At 35.4% G+C, this 17,042-nt stretch overlaps 3 protein-coding genes across 6 annotated transcripts; 2 read left to right on the plus strand and 1 right to left on the minus strand.

Moving 5' to 3' along the window:
* Positions 1-29: 29 nt before the first annotated feature.
* Positions 30-4,729, minus strand: LOC139107272 (solute carrier family 53 member 1). 3 transcript variants are annotated; one of them, XR_011546489.1, is made up of 12 exons: positions 4,311-4,729; positions 4,068-4,221; positions 3,714-3,970; positions 3,289-3,550; positions 3,055-3,230; positions 2,738-2,839; positions 2,352-2,589; positions 1,998-2,192; positions 1,757-1,926; positions 1,546-1,679; positions 897-1,129; positions 494-633 (listed from the first exon to the last, which is right to left on the minus strand). XR_011546489.1 is itself a non-coding variant. In XM_070664719.1 (11 exons), exons 1-11 carry the CDS (start codon positions 4,377-4,379, stop codon positions 396-398), a joined length of 1,995 nt encoding a protein of 664 aa, XP_070520820.1. In that variant the 5' UTR covers positions 4,380-4,720; the 3' UTR covers positions 30-395. The 3 variants fall into 3 exon arrangements, 1 of the variants encoding a protein (XP_070520820.1); XR_011546488.1 differs by having other exon boundaries at positions 897-1,224; XM_070664719.1 differs by lacking the exon at positions 897-1,129 and having other exon boundaries at positions 30-633; positions 4,311-4,720.
* A 5,018-nt stretch (positions 4,730-9,747) lies between these two features.
* LOC139107293 (ribosome assembly protein METTL17, mitochondrial) lies at positions 9,748-12,581 on the plus strand. 2 transcript variants are annotated; one of them, XM_070664773.1, is made up of 11 exons: positions 9,748-9,902; positions 10,063-10,199; positions 10,266-10,419; positions 10,502-10,895; positions 10,995-11,145; positions 11,240-11,383; positions 11,470-11,556; positions 11,626-11,764; positions 11,918-12,056; positions 12,128-12,264; positions 12,443-12,581. In XM_070664773.1, exons 2-10 carry the CDS (start codon positions 10,146-10,148, stop codon positions 12,246-12,248), a joined length of 1,383 nt encoding a protein of 460 aa, XP_070520874.1. In that variant the 5' UTR covers positions 9,748-9,902; positions 10,063-10,145; the 3' UTR covers positions 12,249-12,264; positions 12,443-12,581. The 2 variants fall into 2 exon arrangements, with proteins under 2 accessions (XP_070520874.1, XP_070520873.1); XM_070664772.1 differs by lacking the exon at positions 12,443-12,581 and having other exon boundaries at positions 12,128-12,281.
* Positions 12,467-16,610, plus strand: Cyp303a1 (Probable cytochrome P450 303a1). The gene is made up of 10 exons (XM_070664754.1): positions 12,467-12,606; positions 13,804-13,902; positions 13,989-14,240; positions 14,320-14,782; positions 14,894-15,074; positions 15,171-15,279; positions 15,365-15,545; positions 15,664-15,781; positions 15,886-16,024; positions 16,210-16,610. The coding sequence occupies exons 2-10, from the start codon at positions 13,818-13,820 to the stop codon at positions 16,392-16,394; spliced, it is 1,713 nt and encodes a 570-aa protein (XP_070520855.1). The 5' UTR covers positions 12,467-12,606; positions 13,804-13,817; the 3' UTR covers positions 16,395-16,610.
* Positions 16,611-17,042: the final 432 nt, after the last annotated feature.

Here is a 17,042-nt window from a genome sequence, read left to right on the forward strand (position 1 = left end):
TGCCTGAATGTCGCTCTTGAAACCTAACGTTTTATTTGGTAACAATCATTTATTTAATTAGTTATATACAATTACAAGATACAGATAGCAAACGAAGTAAAAGTACATCAGTTTTCAACGTTTGATATAGTTTTTGGCCTTTCGACTCCTTTAAATTCTTTCGATTTATTTACAAATAACTGTAATCTTTTAATTCTATCAATGGACATTTAATTATATGTCACATACATGACGATTCATATTTTGCATCCAAAATATGAAAACACTCTCATATTTCTATCTTCTGCTTTTCTCATTTCATTTAGCCATTGTAATTATAAAGCTAAAATTGCAGCGGTAAAAAAAAATCGATTTAGTTATAAATTTAACTAAGCAAAATCGACGATAATACCGCTTTAATTGTCATCCATCAGAGACTCATTCTTCACGAGCAAACGAATAGGTTTGCGCTTTTCATCCACATTTTGCTTTCGTCTACGATTTATCACACCGTCGGAAGCGTCCATCATTCGCAATATTTGCGTTTGATCCGAACAGTCGACTGGTGCAACCGAGATGTCCCGTACCGCCCTAAACTTTCCACAATTATTCAAATGCTCGTTCTCCAAGCGGAAGAAGTTCCACACGAAACGCCTGTCGAAAAAAACGTACAGATTACTCTATGGCTCAATTTTTTCAGATTATTGCAATAATTATATATATACATTAAAGTATTACATATTTGTGATAAAATATTATTGAAAAATTCATATATTACATATATGCAAACAATAAAACATCGAATAATCAAACAATAAATTGTGCAATAAAAGAATTTAGTAATATTCCGTTTCTAGATATTATTAGAATTATAAATTTATATATAAATAAAAAACTAAAATAAAAAAACGAATTACAACGTATCAGACATCATGATCATCTCAACGAGTCTTCACTAATCCATCATTGTCATCGTCATCCTCGTTGTCATTTCCGTTTACACTGTCCATCAGACGGACCACAGTTCTGAAATTGTCTTCGTCGCGTCTGATAAGCCCTATAGAGATATCTCGTACCGCTCGGAATTTGCCTACGTTGTACAGATGCTCGTTCTCCAGTCGAAAGTAATTCCACATGAACCTTCTAGCGACTTATTAGTAAGGTACATTGATAAGCGATTAGATTGGCCGGTCTATCATCGATTAAGTCGCTGCTTTTGACTTTCGACGATCAATTATTGCATTACTATACAGAGTGCAAACGACATTAACGTAGAATCATTAAACAAAAATCAAGTAACGTGAGTAACATATTTTTTTACCATATATCAATATTTTAAGCTCTATTTAAACTTTTAAATTAAATTTAAACCTTAATTTTTTTATTGACATATAGTTAAAAATTATGTATAATGCATGCAAACTATAAAAAATTAACGTTCTATCAAGCATAACAAAACAACAATAAAAATTGCTAACTTGCACATTTACTTGCTAGTGTAAATATTTTTTCACGCCAATTTTACATATTTTATGTGCATTCGAAATTGAAATACGAAAGGCATACCTGAAGACTTCTAAGGGAGCGACTATGGAAACCATAAGGTCCGCATGAATGTATCCCATTTCTGTTAGAGATAAAGAAAATGCCCATCCAAATCGCAAGATAAAATCCTCGACCATTGCGAAATAATAATAATACTGTAACATAAAAAAAGACGTTAATTAGTAGCTTTAATTTATACACGTAAAAGAATATCGTATAAAAAAAAACGTACAGGTGACGAATAAACTATTTCTTCTCTGAGAAATTTATTTTCTCCAGCACTGCTATCGAAGAGGCCCCAATCCAATTTTACATCCCACGTGTACGTAAAACAAGAACTTACCACACTAACTGTCAGCCACAGGTAAAAGTAAGGATTCTCCGTCGACAATGCGTAATGTTCTATTTTGTGAAGCAGCCAGTTTAATTTAGAAACAATTTAACTTAATACATTAACTGAGAAAAGGACTTACTCTTGTTTGTTAAGTGCAGGTAGGAAAAAATAACTACAAAGAAGCTGGTTGCATATTTCACAGCGTTTAACAGATGAGGAAAGGTTTCCTTTGTGTCTCGGTAACGTCTAAGACACTGTGCAAATCGAAACCACGCCGGTAAACATACTACAAACGGTCTCATTGATAGTTCACGCATTATGCAGGTTTCTGTATCTAAAAAGAGAGAAATGTAAGTTTAAATATCGATTAGATATAAATATAAATTTAATAATAAGAAATATAAACCAATATAAAAAGAAAACTCATAATAAAAATGTTATAACGTAACATAAACTGATTTATTACTTAGTTAAGTAATTATATAAAATTAACCTGTAACGTCGGTCCACGAAGAATTTTGAATGTAAAAACAAACAAAATACTGAAAATCTAAAAAGACTGTGTGAAGAGAATTGAGCTGATCAGCAAGCCAGAAATCCGCAAAGTTGACATAAAAAAACGGTGCACAGAAGACACGACCCAGTACGCGCAGCGTCCATAATCTCGCCTCGTGTCGCAAAGTCTTGGTTGGATTTAATAAGAATAACACTAGCAGTGCATAAAACAGCATCTGTAAAAATTTACAATCAATTTCGTGAGATAAAGAACATTTGACATTATAAAATAACGATTATTTGCCGTATTAAAATTAATTTGCTGGAAACAAAATGTAAAAGTTTCGAACGAAAAATATTAATAAAATGTATGTAAAATCTTACTGGTTGCACAAACGGTGGTATACCCAACGTATCACTGTACAGGAAACCCAAGATAGAAATAGACCAAACTAAGCCCAGTATAGTTGCCATTTCGATAATATGCTGAAAGCAAACAGGAAAATTTTATAACACACGATAATTTATTATCGATTATAAAATAATGATCAATTAAAATTAATGTATGCCATCGGATAAAATCAAATAGCATATTATACAAGTTATTAATTTTATTTGCAAAAGAAAAAAAAATTAATAGCCCGAAAATGATACGAGTAAACACATTAATAATTAAAATAAAAAAAATATATTGATAGAACCTGTTCTGACAAATGATTGCGAGGATCAAGCTCAAATATTAGCACGTGGTTCACGCCAGATGATCTCCAGCCATAAACATTGATTCCCATTAGAAAAAGAAATTCTATCATAAGAAGAGGTCCACGATAAATCCGACATAGCACCGTCCAGTTATCCTTCTTTTTATATCGCATAGCTGAAAAAATAAAATCAATATAATACAAATAAAAGAAAAAAAAGTTTATTCTGCTTACCGGATAATATCACAGCTATAAAAAGTATAACAAAAGCGCCAGAGAAAAGACCGACTTTAAACGTGACCCATGGGGAGAGGTGCTCTCCGAGTGGAGGTACTCTAAGTCGTTTCATAGCTTTTTGACGATCGCCATGCTCGAGATCTCGAGTGACCACAGCTTCGGTCTCTACAATCAATCTGTCTATATCTTTACGCGTATGGAAAATCGCCGTATCGACGTGTTCCGCACGCCATTTGCTACCGAAGTCCACATTCAGAAGCTGCAAAATATCATGTTATATATTTTATATGTCTCTTAACACTTAATCATTTGTATTTTCTAAAGAACTTTTAAAATTTATATATTTCCGATTTTTTAAAATATTTTATATTAAAATTAATTACACGCAAAAATTGCAAATATAAAGACAACGGTCTACGTACTTTGTCGTGTTTCTTCAAAATTTTTCGGAACCCAGTGAAATTCAAATCCTGATAATTTTGTAGTAAAATTAGAAACAAATAAAACTCGGAGAAGGCCAGCTTTAGCTCTTGGAGTTTGCGTGCCGATACGGGCTTCTTGTGAAGTATATGACTGCGATAGCGTGCCTTACGACTTTGGGCATCATCGGAAACCGACGAAATCTCGCTCAGCTCGTTGTTAAGCGTGGCAAATCTACGTGTTGCTTCTGCGAGCTTTTCTGAAAATGAAAAGGAAGCTTCTTACTAGCATCTTCAGTCGATATACTAATTATCTTTTCGAGAAACATCGAAGTAACTTAAATCAATTAGCCATACCAGAATAAAATGTATTAATCTTTGCCAGTTCCTTGTCGCAATAGTGAAAAAACTTTTCATCAAACTTCCCGTAGAAGCTGTCTAAAACGTACGACTCGCTCGCATCTGCCGATGGAGCCTGCTCCATCGCGGCATACAGCAAGGCCTTCATTTCCTGTGCGAAAATAAATCATACAGACCTCTCGTAGAATATCCCGGGCAATACACGAAGGAAAAACTGTGACTTTAAATATCAAGACGAACCTCGTAATTGATGTACTGCTTTCTCCATTCCGGTGTGATATGAGCGCTCAGGTGTTCCGCAAATTTCATGATAAAGAAAAGGCTGCGGTAAAGGAGGAAGAGCAGGCCGTGTCAGCTGTTACACGGCGCTACCGCGTAAACGCAACGCTCGAATTGACATACGTCCCGTGAAGTTTGCACCAAGTTATTCTTAAGGCCTCACGCTCGCCGGATGACGCATGTTTCGCGAACACTTGCAGGTTATGTCGCGTTATAACACTCATAACCAGTGGTCGTAGATTTTAGACGGGCAACATACGCACACTAGGCACAATGCCGTGTCCGTGTGTGCCCGTAGCGCCTGCTAATGCCTCGGACGTAGAGAACCGAACTCGGAATCGCGACTTCCACGCGTTCAGATACAGAGGCTCGTCCGTGTGAAGCCAGCGTTTCAGCTGCCGTCGGATAGAAGAGCAGGCCAGACCTATACACTGTCTGTCCTGTTCTTTCGTGACGTTGTCGGCTAAGATATCGCAGATCCGCTTCTCGGTAACATCGCGGAGTCTTAAATAATTTTAAGTAGTACGAAATCCGACATTTTCAAGATATAATATAATATAAATTTTTAATGTAAAATGCAACAAAAATTTTCCGTCCCACTTAAACAGACTGCGGACTGTCGGTTGTATATACTTTTCATATTTTCTGCAAGTACAACCGGTGTGGTTAAAAATTTTTGATGCATTCTACACATCACTCATACCTAGTTTAAATTATTATAAAACAAGGAAAAATTGTTCGAATAGGACTTTAAAACTACTAAAATACGCGTCGCACAATCCGGCGTAACGCGAATCTCAAGCAGCAGATGCCAATTTCCCGAATTGCGTGCAGTAGCGCACGCACTATCAGTCACGGCTAACGAAACAGAAAACGACACTCCGCGAGGGACCGACGAATACTCCGGGCTGTACAACGATCAATTAAAAATAAATTGAAAACGCGAATTATAACCCGAGAGCGCGAAACAATATTCCGATCACGAGAAAAGCGACCTTGTTTTATAATAACTTAAACACAACACCCCGTATAATATACAAAAACGCAAAACTGTACACTCACACTCATACTCATACTCATACTCATACTCATACTCATACTCATACTCATACTCATACTCACACTCACTCACATAATATTCACCGCGCATTTTATTACAATATCACTCATACTTAGTTTAAATTATTATAAAACAAGGAAAAATTGTTCGAATAGGACTTATAAAACTACTGAAATACGCGTCGCACAATCCGGCGTAACGCGAATCTCAAGCAGCAGATGCCAATTTCCCGAATTGCGTGCAGTAGCGCACGCACTATCAGTCACGGCTAACGAAACAGAAAACGACACTCCGCGAGGGACCGACGAATACTCCGGGCTGTACAACGATCAATTAAAAATAAATTGAAAACGCGAATTATAACCCGAGAGCGCGAAACAATATTCCGATCACGAGAAAAGCGACCTTGTTTTATAATAACTTAAACACAACACCCCGTATAATATACAAAAACGCAAAACTGTACACTCACACTCACACTCGCTCACATAATATTCACCGCGCATTAGATCGCTCGCAGGATAGTCCACGACGCTTCCGTTAAATCCTCGATCTTGACAAAAGAAATATGATGTATCTTGATGTATCTTGATGTATCTTGATGTATCTTGATGTATCGTCGATGAAACTTTTATTTAATTATTACTCCTCAAGGCGCTGACTCATCGAAGTGACCGTGAACTTAAACTTGAACTCCGGTAGAGAACAGTTATCCCCCCTTTACACATCCGTTCCCGACTACATTTAGGCGCGAAATGAGGGTAGCGCGGTCGTGATAACGGTACTTATGTTGGGGGGGGTAATTAATTGGCGCACTAGGGAAAAAACGTTCCCACCTATCAGGTGATAAGAGAAGGGTTGTAATTGGTCGGCATGGGGATGATACCGCGAGTGTCCAATGAGTGTGAAAAATTTTGTATTGCGACCCGTTTATTTTTACCGTTATGCGCACTTTTTTGGCGCCGTTCATTCCGCTGACAACAAACTTTTTGAAAAATAGCGGATGCAAAGCGTGCGCATGGTTTGTTTTAATATTCAAAAAAGAAAATAATTTAACCGGCTATGGACAATTTTTTCCCGCGAAGCATACTCGTAAAGGCAATTATTTAGACATTTGTCGGTATAAGAAAAAGAGAGTTCGCAGTTTTACAATAAGTTAATCCGTAGAAAGCGAGAGTGATAACGTGCAAAAAAGCCACTCAATTATTTCGACGATTATTGTGAATAAAAATTAGACATGTCGCTTCTCATCCGCGATATCGTAAAGTCAAATAGAGCTTTAGTGACCAGCACGCGCGAGTGATTTTCAGATACGCGGTGTAAAACGAACCCCGCTAATTAAATTATATGTAGAAATTTAATCCGCTCATTAACAATAAACGATCCGATCGATGGCGTTCGTTTTAATCAAGAAACATGAGATTGAGTTATCGCATAATAGCTACGCGCATTAAAGCGCGTTTCACCGATACACATATCGGCAAAAATTCTAAATAAATTTATACTCGTTCGCAATCGAAATCTTTCTCTGTACGCGCCGAAATCTCTGACGGTCGGTCTAGTTGCGGAGCCTCGTGGGTGCGGACGCGTCGTTAATCGCTCCGCAATTACGCGTATTTAATTATAAAATCATTATAAAATCTTTTTATTTTACTGTTAAGTTTATATTTCTGCTCTCATCTTATAACTCGGCGATGTTAGTGTGAAGCGAATCTGTGATAACTGCCGGCGACGCCGCGAAAGAGTAGGACAGTCACTGTCGTTTATTGTTAATGAGCGGATTAAATTTCTACATATAATTTAATTAGCGGGGTTCGTTTTACACCGCGTATCTGAAAATCACTCGCGCGTGCTGGTCACTAAAGCTCTATTTGACTTTACGATATCGCGGATGAGAAGCGACATGTCTAATTTTTATTCACAATAATCGTCGAAATAATTGAGTGGCTTTTTTGCACGTTATCACTCTCGCTTTCTACGGATTAACTTATTGTAAAACTGCGAACTCTCTTTTTCTTATACCGACAAATGTCTAAATAATTGCCTTTACGAGTATGCTTCGCGGGAAAAAATTGTCCATAGCCGGTTAAATTATTTTCTTTTTTGAATATTAAAACAAACCATGCGCACGCTTTGCATCCGCTATTTTTCAAAAAGTTTGTTGTCAGCGGAATGAACGGCGCCAAAAAAGTGCGCATAACGGTAAAAATAAACGGGTCGCAATACAAAATTTTTCACACTCATTGGACACTCGCGGTATCATCCCCATGCCGACCAATTACAACCCTTCTCTTATCACCTGATAGGTGGGAACGTTTTTTCCCTAGTGCGCCAATTAATTACCCCCTCAACATAAGTACCGTTATCACGACCGCGCTACCCTCATTTCGCGCCTAAATGTAGTCGGGAACGGATGTGTAAAGGGGGGATAACTGTTCTCTACCGGAGTTCAAGTTTAAGTTCACGGTCACTTCGATGAGTCAGCGCCTTGAGGAGTAATAATTAAATAAAAGTTTCATCGACGATACATCAAGATACATCAAGATACATCAAGATACATCAAGATACATCATATTTCTTTTGTCAAGATCGAGGATTTAACGGAAGCGTCGTGGACTATCCTGCGAGCGATCTAATGCGCGGTGAATATTATGTGAGCGAGTGTGAGTGTGAGTGTACAGTTTTGCGTTTTTGTATATTATACGGGGTGTTGTGTTTAAGTTATTATAAAACAAGGTCGCTTTTCTCGTGATCGGAATATTGTTTCGCGCTCTCGGGTTATAATTCGCGTTTTCAATTTATTTTTAATTGATCGTTGTACAGCCCGGAGTATTCGTCGGTCCCTCGCGGAGTGTCGTTTTCTGTTTCGTTAGCCGTGACTGATAGTGCGTGCGCTACTGCACGCAATTCGGGAAATTGGCATCTGCTGCTTGAGATTCGCGTTACGCCGGATTGTGCGACGCGTATTTCAGTAGTTTTATAAGTCCTATTCGAACAATTTTTCCTTGTTTTATAATAATTTAAACTAAGTATGAGTGATATTGTAATAAAATGCGCGGTGAATATGAGTCATAGTGTTATGAAGTGCGCGGTGAATATTATGTGAGCGAGTGTGAGTGTGAGCGTACAGTTTTGCGTTTTTGTATATTATACGGGGTGTTGTGTTTAAGTTATTATAAAACAAGGTCGCTTTTCTCGTGATCGGAATATTGTTTCGCGCTCTCGGGTTATAATTCGCGTTTTCAATTTATTTTTTAATTGATCGTTGTACAGCCCGGAGTATTCGTCGGTCCCTCGCGGAGTGTCGTTTTCTGTTTCGTTAGCCGTGACTGATAGTGCGTGCGCTACTGCACGCAATTCGGGAAATTGGCATCTGCTGCTTGAGATTCGCGTTACGCCGGATTGTGCGACGCGTATTTCAGTAGTTTTATAAGTCCTATTCGAACAATTTTTCCTTGTTTTATAATAATTTAAACTAAGTATGAGTGATATTGTAATAAAATGCGCGGTGAATATTATGTGAGTGAGTGTGAGTATGAGTATGAGTATGAGTATGAGTATGAGTATGAGTATGAGTATGAGTATGAGTGTGAGTGTACAGTTTTGCGTTTTTGTATATTATACGGGGTGTTGTGTTTAAGTTATTATAAAACAAGGTCGCTTTTCTCGTGATCGGAATATTGTTTCGCGCTCTCGGGTTATAATTCGCGTTTTCAATTTATTTTTTAATTGATCGTTGTACAGCCCGGAGTATTCGTCGGTCCCTCGCGGAGTGTCGTTTTCTGTTTCGTTAGCCGTGACTGATAGTGCGTGCGCTACTGCACGCAATTCGGGAAATTGGCATCTGCTGCTTGAGATTCGCGTTACGCCGGATTGTGCGACGCGTATTTTAGTAGTTTTAAAGTCCTATTCGAACAATTTTTCCTTGTTTTATAATAATTTAAACTAGGTATGAGTGATGTGTAGAATGCATCAAAATTTTTAACCACACCGGTTGTACTTGCAGAAAATATGAAAAGTATATACAACCGACAGTCCGCAGTCTGTTTAAGTGGGACGGAAAATTTTTGTTGCATTTTACATTAAAAATTTATATTATATTATATCTTGAAAATGTCGGATTTCGTACTACTTAAAATTATTTAAGACTCCGCGATGTTACCGAGAAGCGGATCTGCGATATCTTAGCCGACAACGTCACGAAAGAACAGGACAGACAGTGTATAGGTCTGGCCTGCTCTTCTATCCGACGGCAGCTGAAACGCTGGCTTCACACGGACGAGCCTCTGTATCTGAACGCGTGGAAGTCGCGATTCCGAGTTCGGTTCTCTACGTCCGAGGCATTAGCAGGCGCTACGGGCACACACGGACACGGCATTGTGCCTAATGTGCGTATGTTGCCCGTCTAAAATCTGCGACTACTGCTCATAACCTATACGAGCGGTCTTTTCGCCTAACCTTAGTGGAGCAATCGAGAAGCTCTCGTGACTCTGGTAAAAAGAAAAATTGTTTAAATTTTGTATGCACCGTTTACGTTTAAAAAAAATGATCCCCCTTCTGCTTACAACGTTGCAAATAATTGTAATTTACATGGCATGCTGTAATAATTGTCAAACGTACGTTTAAAATATATATTGTTTTGTTCTCGTACAGGGATTCGAGTGGTTTCGCGAATAATATTCTGAAGAATGCAACCTATTGACTGTTGAGTGTAAAGTTTTGTTTTTACTGCAAATATGAAGTTAATTGCGTCGAGAGTGCAAGGCGTAAGGTTTTCATCTTTAAGATGTGTAAGTACGACGTAATATAAATTGTAAAAAAATTCGGGAAGTTACGATAATAACGCTTGTATTCAGTTTTCAGCAAAACCAATAGCTGTACTTGAAGACACAGTATCTACTTCAATTTCTAATAATGAAATGAAGTTTAGACATCATCCAGGTGTTATTAATCCCCGAACGCCAACATTCCCGAAATGGGCATCAACGGAAATACATAATATCTTGAAAGGTATTAGTTTTATATACGCTTCAAATAAATATACGAAATATCTCATTGTTAATTGTTAAAAAATATTTAATATTATTTGTAGAGAAAAAAATAGTCCTAAAGGAAATTCGTGAGAGTGCCAATAAATTGGAGAATTATTTAAATAAACGCCATCCATCGTTGGAACAGTCTCAGTTGGCAGAAAAAATAAAAAAGGTAGAAAAACAGTTGAATGCTGCAAATCCTCTTTCGGCAGTATCTGCAGAGGATATAGATTTTCACAAAAATGCGAAAGCTAAATTAATTTTGAAACAAAATGTTTATAATTGGCAACCAATTAATTTTGATAAGCTCACTGCTCTGACGTATTTAGTCGGTAGAACCGTGCAGAATTATGCAGAGGCACATAGGATTTTTAATGAAATCAAATCGCGTGATAAGGATTTCAAACCCCGGACGTTGTTTGACTTTGGTTCTGGCGTTGGCACGATTATGTGGTAAATAGAAAAGTTAATAATTATAACTGTTTAGAAAAAAAAATTTTAAAACATAAGAGTTTAATTAATATAATATTTAAAAAATTATAAACTCCATAGGGCAGCATCAGATATATGGCCGGAAACGATACGAGAATTCTTTTGTGTTGAACCATCGCCATTCATGACTCAACTATCGGAAAGATTCACGAAAGTTGCTGAGCCTAAAATCGAGAATGTCTATTATCGTCAATATTTTCCTATGTCCACCGTAAGAATAACGTAAAATTATATAGCGTATAATGCTACGTGAACAAATTTAATTTTTATTTATAAAATATTTACTGCATCTTCGTTATTTTTAGCAAACTTACGATATCGTAGTGAGCGCACACTCTTTGTTTGAATTACCTGGTATGGAATCGCGTATTGATGCGCTATTAAATCTTTGGACAAAGACTGAAAAGTATCTAATCATTATAGAAGAAGGAACCAATGCAGGTTTCAAAGTAAGCTGCAGTATAACTTTAAGTTCGTACACATTTTATATATATTTTGTAAAGTTTTCTCATTCTTGCTCTTTCTTTTCTAAAAGCTAGTAAATGAAGCACGAGATTTCATTCTCAAATACAGCAATTCAAAACATAGAAAAGAACGACAATTTGTTCATATTTTTTCACCTGTAAGTATTAGGTAAGGACTCTGTACGCAATACGTCAATTATATATCTCATGTTATCATTATAATTTAGTGTCCACATGATCTGACATGTCCGAGATTCGCCACTGACAATACTCCATGCAACTTTAGCGTTTTATATCATCCGTTGCAATTTCTAGGCGGTTGGAAACACAAACAGAATTTATACTCCTATGTTGTGTTAAAAAAAGGTAAGTGAAAAACTACAGAGAGAGAAAGAAAGAGATAAAATTTATACACATTATTTATCAAATAAAAAAAAAATTGTACGCTAACATTAATTTAATGAATTTATATATTTATATATATTTATAATACGAGATGTAAAATTCTTTTTCTTACAGTTAAACGTCCTGAAAACGATGAACAATGGCCAAGGATTGTACGAAGTATACTGAAACGTTCTAATCACACGATTTGTCGAATGTGCACCGCTAATGGCGAGTTAAAAGAAGAGATATTTACAAAATATAAACATGGAAGGTGTATATCGATTAAATTGCGTTTTTTTAATTAAGTGATTCTATGATTTTAAATAATTTTCCTGTTGCCAGGTTCATGTACCGTTGTGCGAAGGATAGTAAATGGGGCGATAGATTACCTATACATTTTGAACAACAAGAAAATCTGGAAAAAGAAAAAGAAAATTGTGATATAAAGAAAAGTGAAACGTAGAAGAAAGAAATAAAACGTTATTAACATTTTAAATTTAATTTTTTTACTATAATATACGTATATTGATCCTTTATTAAATAAATTAACTAAATATTTAATTATAATGATATTCATTTTTGCTATGTTGAATTGTATGTTACCGAAATATTGCGCGCCGGAATTTTGCCACAGGGATTACCACTTTCTTGTTTCAGTTAAATGCCGATTAAGAGTCCACCAATACATTATGTTGATGCTAACGTATCGGTTTTGCAAGGCGTGTATGGGACGAAGAGGGGCATTTATAAGGAGACCGGCCACTGGTCCACGGCCAGTCCCGCTTATACAACGGACGAGAAAATTTCTCCACAGGTGCAAGGTAAGGTAAATTTAAAGAAAGAGGAAGAACCGATTCTCCTCTGTTAATTTTTTTTCTTAATATCAAAATCTTTCTCTCGCGGATTTAGTAAAATAGTGATCACGTAACATAATTTTCTTTATTTGTTTGATGCAAAAATGTTAATTGATTCGACGATTTTTATAATTAACAAAATTTGATATTGCCTGTAAAAGAAATAAGTGTTATGAGGATAAAACATTAAATTCAGTTACATTTTAATTAGCAGCCGAATTGTTACTAATTTTTACTAATTGTTAAGAATTTAAACAAATTATTAAATGCTAAACATTTATTTACAAGTACTTGAAATGTGTTTTAAAACTGTATTCGATATTATTTTAATATTATATTATAAAAAAAAAGAACAGTAATATGTGTTTTATATTTTAATTAATTTTAATTATTATTAATTGAAAAGATTTTTTATTATTTGAAAAAGGAGATAACTTTTGCGTGTAATTTCTAAATGAAATGTAAATATGTAAATTAAAATATCTGTAAAAATCGCACAAAGAATCAACATATTGTTACGATAATAATATTCTATATACGAAAGATGCAAAATTGAAATTTTTAAGTGAGTGGAGCTGAGGAGATAAGAATTCGAAAGCGACCACAACGAGTGGTCTTGCAATAAAGTGCATAAAAGATACATTGATTATGTAACATAGTATGGGATAATAAGGGTGACGGCGCATTTGCGCAAGTAACGCACAGATTCTTCCGTATGCAACTTTCTCTTATGAGAGTACGACAAGTGTTTCACTTTCTTCTCCGAAACTCGTTTGACGTTCACTATACGCGAACTGGTGTGCGTGTACATCCGGCCGTGAATGTAAATATGGATACAAATATCAATTGCACAAATTTAAACTTGGTAAAAGCCAGCAAATTGAAAAAAAAGAAGAGAAACGCACTTCCTGAAATACTTACATATATTTTTTTTTTTTAATAAATTTATAGACCTGTTTCGCAGTTACATTTTTCTTTTTATATGTTGCTTTTATCTTTATTTCATTGAAATTAACAGTGTTAAACAGAAAATGCACGTATTAGTTTTAAACTCTAAATAAATATATCTCGTCTATACAATAAAAAAAAAATACATGTATATATATATATTTATAGTTCAGATATTTGTTTTAATAAAAAAAAAAATTTATTAATATGTTGCAGATTAGATTTATAAAATGCTCGCCACGGCAGTGTTATTGCTCGTATTCATATTGTTATTACTATACTTAAGCTGTCAAAAACCAAAAGGATACCCACCAGGTATAAGTTAAATTCTTTTAAACTCATTAAAAAAATTACTTTTCTTTTATTATGTGTCTGATTGTGAGTCTAATACTTATCTTTAGGTCCCAGATGGTGGCCTATCCTAGGATGTGCATTGGAAATAGCGCGAATCCGTCAAGAAACTGGATATCTTTTCAAGACTTGTTCGGCGCTCTGCAAAAAATATGGTCCTGTGGTGGGCCTGAAGATCGGCCAGGACCGCATCGTTGTTCTGAACGATGTAGAGAGTATACGGGCGATGTTAGCTAATGAAGATTGTGACGGGAGACCAACAGGATCATTTTACAAGGCCAGAACTTGGGGAGTTAGACTGGGTAACTATTTGGCTGTAAAACAAATAAAATAAAACACATTATTGAATTTTTAAAGGTAATTAGATTAATTTGTGGACAGGTCTTATCGTAGTGGATGATAGATTATGGGTGGAACAACGGCGATTCGTTTTACGACATCTGCGAGAGTTTGGCTTTGGCCGTACCAGCATGGTCACTATAATTGAGGATGAAGCAATGAAATTAGTAGAGCATTTCAAAAAAATGCTTCAAAATAACTATAATCATGAAATTTCTAACGTACGAAAAATGACAACGATTAATAATAATATTGGTCAAATATACAAGCTGCAAAAAGATCCGAAAAACAAATTGAATAAATTGAAATTGTACGATAAATTCAATAATATCAAGGACAAAATTTCGGATTATACACCTCGTACAGTTGCGGACTTGTATATGAAAGCCGAAGACTATGCAGAAGTAAGGAAAGTCTCCCAAACTGCAGGAATGATTGTATCTATGCACGACGCCTTTGGCGTGACCGTATTGAACACTCTTTGGAGAATGATGGCTGGTAGAAGGTTCGTATTTATCACGAATGGATTATTTCTATTCTTGCTTAAAAAATTTAAAACCTGAAATACATATTTAAAAATTAATTTAAATATTAATAACTTTTTTTATTCTTACAGGTATGATACTGGTGACAAAGAACTTACGCACTTGCAACGAATCCTCACAAAACTTTTAAATGAAATCGACATAATTGGCGCGCCTTTCAGTCACTTTCCATTGCTACGTTTTATCGCACCGGAACTATCGGGTTATAAAGCGTTTGTAGAAACGCATCAAGAACTGTGGGCATTTTTAAAAGTGAGTGCACGTAGCATTATTGCATCAATTAATTATTACAATCGAAATAACGACAGTCGAAAATAATAATTGAAAAATTAATAATTTTTGTTTTAGGAGGAATTAAACAATCATAAAAACACATTTTCATCAAATTCGCCACGAGATTTGATGGACGTCTATCTAACTGTGCTAAATTCAAAAGATTGTAGCGATACATTTTCAGGTAATAAAAAAAAAAAATATATATAACGCATAAGATTAATTTTAAATAATGGTTTTATATAATAATTTGTGTAAAATACTTTCAGAGTCCCAGTTATTAGCGATTTGTGTGGATCTGTTTATAGCAGGTTCCGAGACAACTTCAAAAGCACTTGGCTTTGGATTTTTGAATCTAATATTATATCCACAGGTTCAAAGGAAGGCACACGAAGAAATAGATAGAGTTATTGGGCGTGACAGATTTCCTACGTTAGCCGACAAGCCGAGGTAAAAGTTATTATCACTTTCACATGTGTATAATTGCGGAGAACTTAATCGTGACATTTTTTCTTTTATTTTTATTTTTTTTTATCTTTCGAAAACTAATTATATTCTTGTTTGTCAGAATGCCGTATGTTCAAGCCATCGTTCTAGAATCTATAAGAATATTCGTGGGCCGAACTTTGAATGTTCCACATAGAGCGTTAAAAGACACTTCTATTGCGGGCCACAAAATACCAAAAGTAACACTGAAAGATTTAACATTTTAGAAATTAATAAAATAAATATATGTTATATAAATAATATATGTGACAATGTAAAAAAACACGTATATCGTCTTTTTTAGGACACAATGCTTGTTGTGAATTACAACAGAATACTCATGGACGAATCTTGGGACGACCCGGATGATTTCCGACCAGAAAGATTTCTTGACAACGACGGCAATATCACTACGCCAGAAAAATTTTTTCCTTTCGGTGGCGGTACGTTTCTTACTTCTTTATACACATGTACACTGAAAAGCAGATATCGCGTTTGCTTCGGCGACGGCGACTGCCGCAGTGAACGCTTTATCTGCCTTTCAGTGTACATTGCTGTAAAAGTTATAACACAAGTTAAGCGTAATTATAATCCCGATTTTAAATACGAAATTATTTAAATTTTATAGGCAGACATCGCTGCATGGGAGAAGTACTTGCTAGAAGTAATATTTTTATTATAACCGCTACGTTGTTACAAGCGTTCAGTTTCTCAGTGGTACCTGGTGAGCCACGACCAACCGCACAAGACTTCGTAGATGGTGTAACAGCTGGTCCTAAACCTTACAGAGCGTTGGTTTCTCTGAGAATATAGATGTTTGACTGACGTATTATTGTCATAATGAATAGCTTCTACTTATCTTATTTTCATTTCAAACTTAATGCCATTTCAATTAATATGTATTAACAATAGTATTACTTTTTAATATTTTCCAATTAATTAATCTTAGTATATGACTGTAAAATAAAATGTATCGTTAATTTTTATATACAGTGTTTGTCACAAAAATATATTTTTATTATTAATATATATGTAGAAGTATACAGACAGATAGTATATATACATTTATAAAGAAAGCTACGCGAAATAAATAATTTTTCGTACATTAGAAGAATATAGTCTTCATATCACCGTTTATTTGTCAAACGTCGACATCTTCGGGTCGCACGTTTGACAATAATTAGATTAGCAATGCAAATTAAAGGATCACATTTGCTTGATTATGTGAACCACAAACGGTTGCATGCGGAAATACATACACACGAGTGAATTAGTAGCAAACATCAACAGTAAATCAAAACGCGCGAACAACAGGTACAGTTTAGTTAAATTGTTCCGACTCAAGTAAAATCCTACAAAAAGAAAAAAAAAAGAAAACCAAAAAACACCAAACATTTACTCTAAATAATTTCAGACTCAACAGTGGGACATTTTACACAATCGTTAGTAAGATACTCGTAA

This window comes from Cardiocondyla obscurior, linkage group LG12 (assembly GCF_019399895.1).
Source record: "Cardiocondyla obscurior isolate alpha-2009 linkage group LG12, Cobs3.1, whole genome shotgun sequence".
Lineage (NCBI taxonomy): Eukaryota > Metazoa > Arthropoda > Insecta > Hymenoptera > Formicidae > Cardiocondyla > Cardiocondyla obscurior.

What these genes read in the sequence shown, in the direction of transcription:
- LOC139107293 (XM_070664773.1), top strand. Translation starts at nt 10,146, where the DNA reads ATGAAGTTAATTGCGTCGAGAGTGCAAGGCGTAAGGTTTTCATCTTTA. An exon ending in GAACCAATGCAGGTTTCAAA is followed by an intron (nt 11,384 to 11,469) that starts GTAAGCTGCAGT and finishes CTTTTCTAAAAG; the next exon opens with CTAGTAAATGAAGCACGAGA. An exon ending in TTGTTCATATTTTTTCACCT is followed by an intron (nt 11,557 to 11,625) that starts GTAAGTATTAGG and finishes ATTATAATTTAG; the next exon opens with TGTCCACATGATCTGACATG.
- Cyp303a1 (XM_070664754.1), top strand. Translation starts at nt 13,818, where the DNA reads ATGCTCGCCACGGCAGTGTTATTGCTCGTATTCATATTGTTATTACTA. An exon ending in AACTGTGGGCATTTTTAAAA is followed by an intron (nt 15,075 to 15,170) that starts GTGAGTGCACGT and finishes TTTTTGTTTTAG; the next exon opens with GAGGAATTAAACAATCATAA. An exon ending in ACGTTAGCCGACAAGCCGAG is followed by an intron (nt 15,546 to 15,663) that starts GTAAAAGTTATT and finishes CTTGTTTGTCAG; the next exon opens with AATGCCGTATGTTCAAGCCA.
- LOC139107272 (XM_070664719.1), bottom strand. Translation starts at nt 4,379, where the DNA reads ATGAAATTTGCGGAACACCTGAGCGCTCATATCACACCGGAATGGAGA. An exon ending in TATAGCTGTGATATTATCCG is followed by an intron (nt 3,231 to 3,288) that starts GTAAGCAGAATA and finishes TTATTTTTTCAG; the next exon opens with CTATGCGATATAAAAAGAAG. An exon ending in GCAATCATTTGTCAGAACAG is followed by an intron (nt 2,840 to 3,054) that starts GTTCTATCAATA and finishes GTTTGCTTTCAG; the next exon opens with CATATTATCGAAATGGCAAC.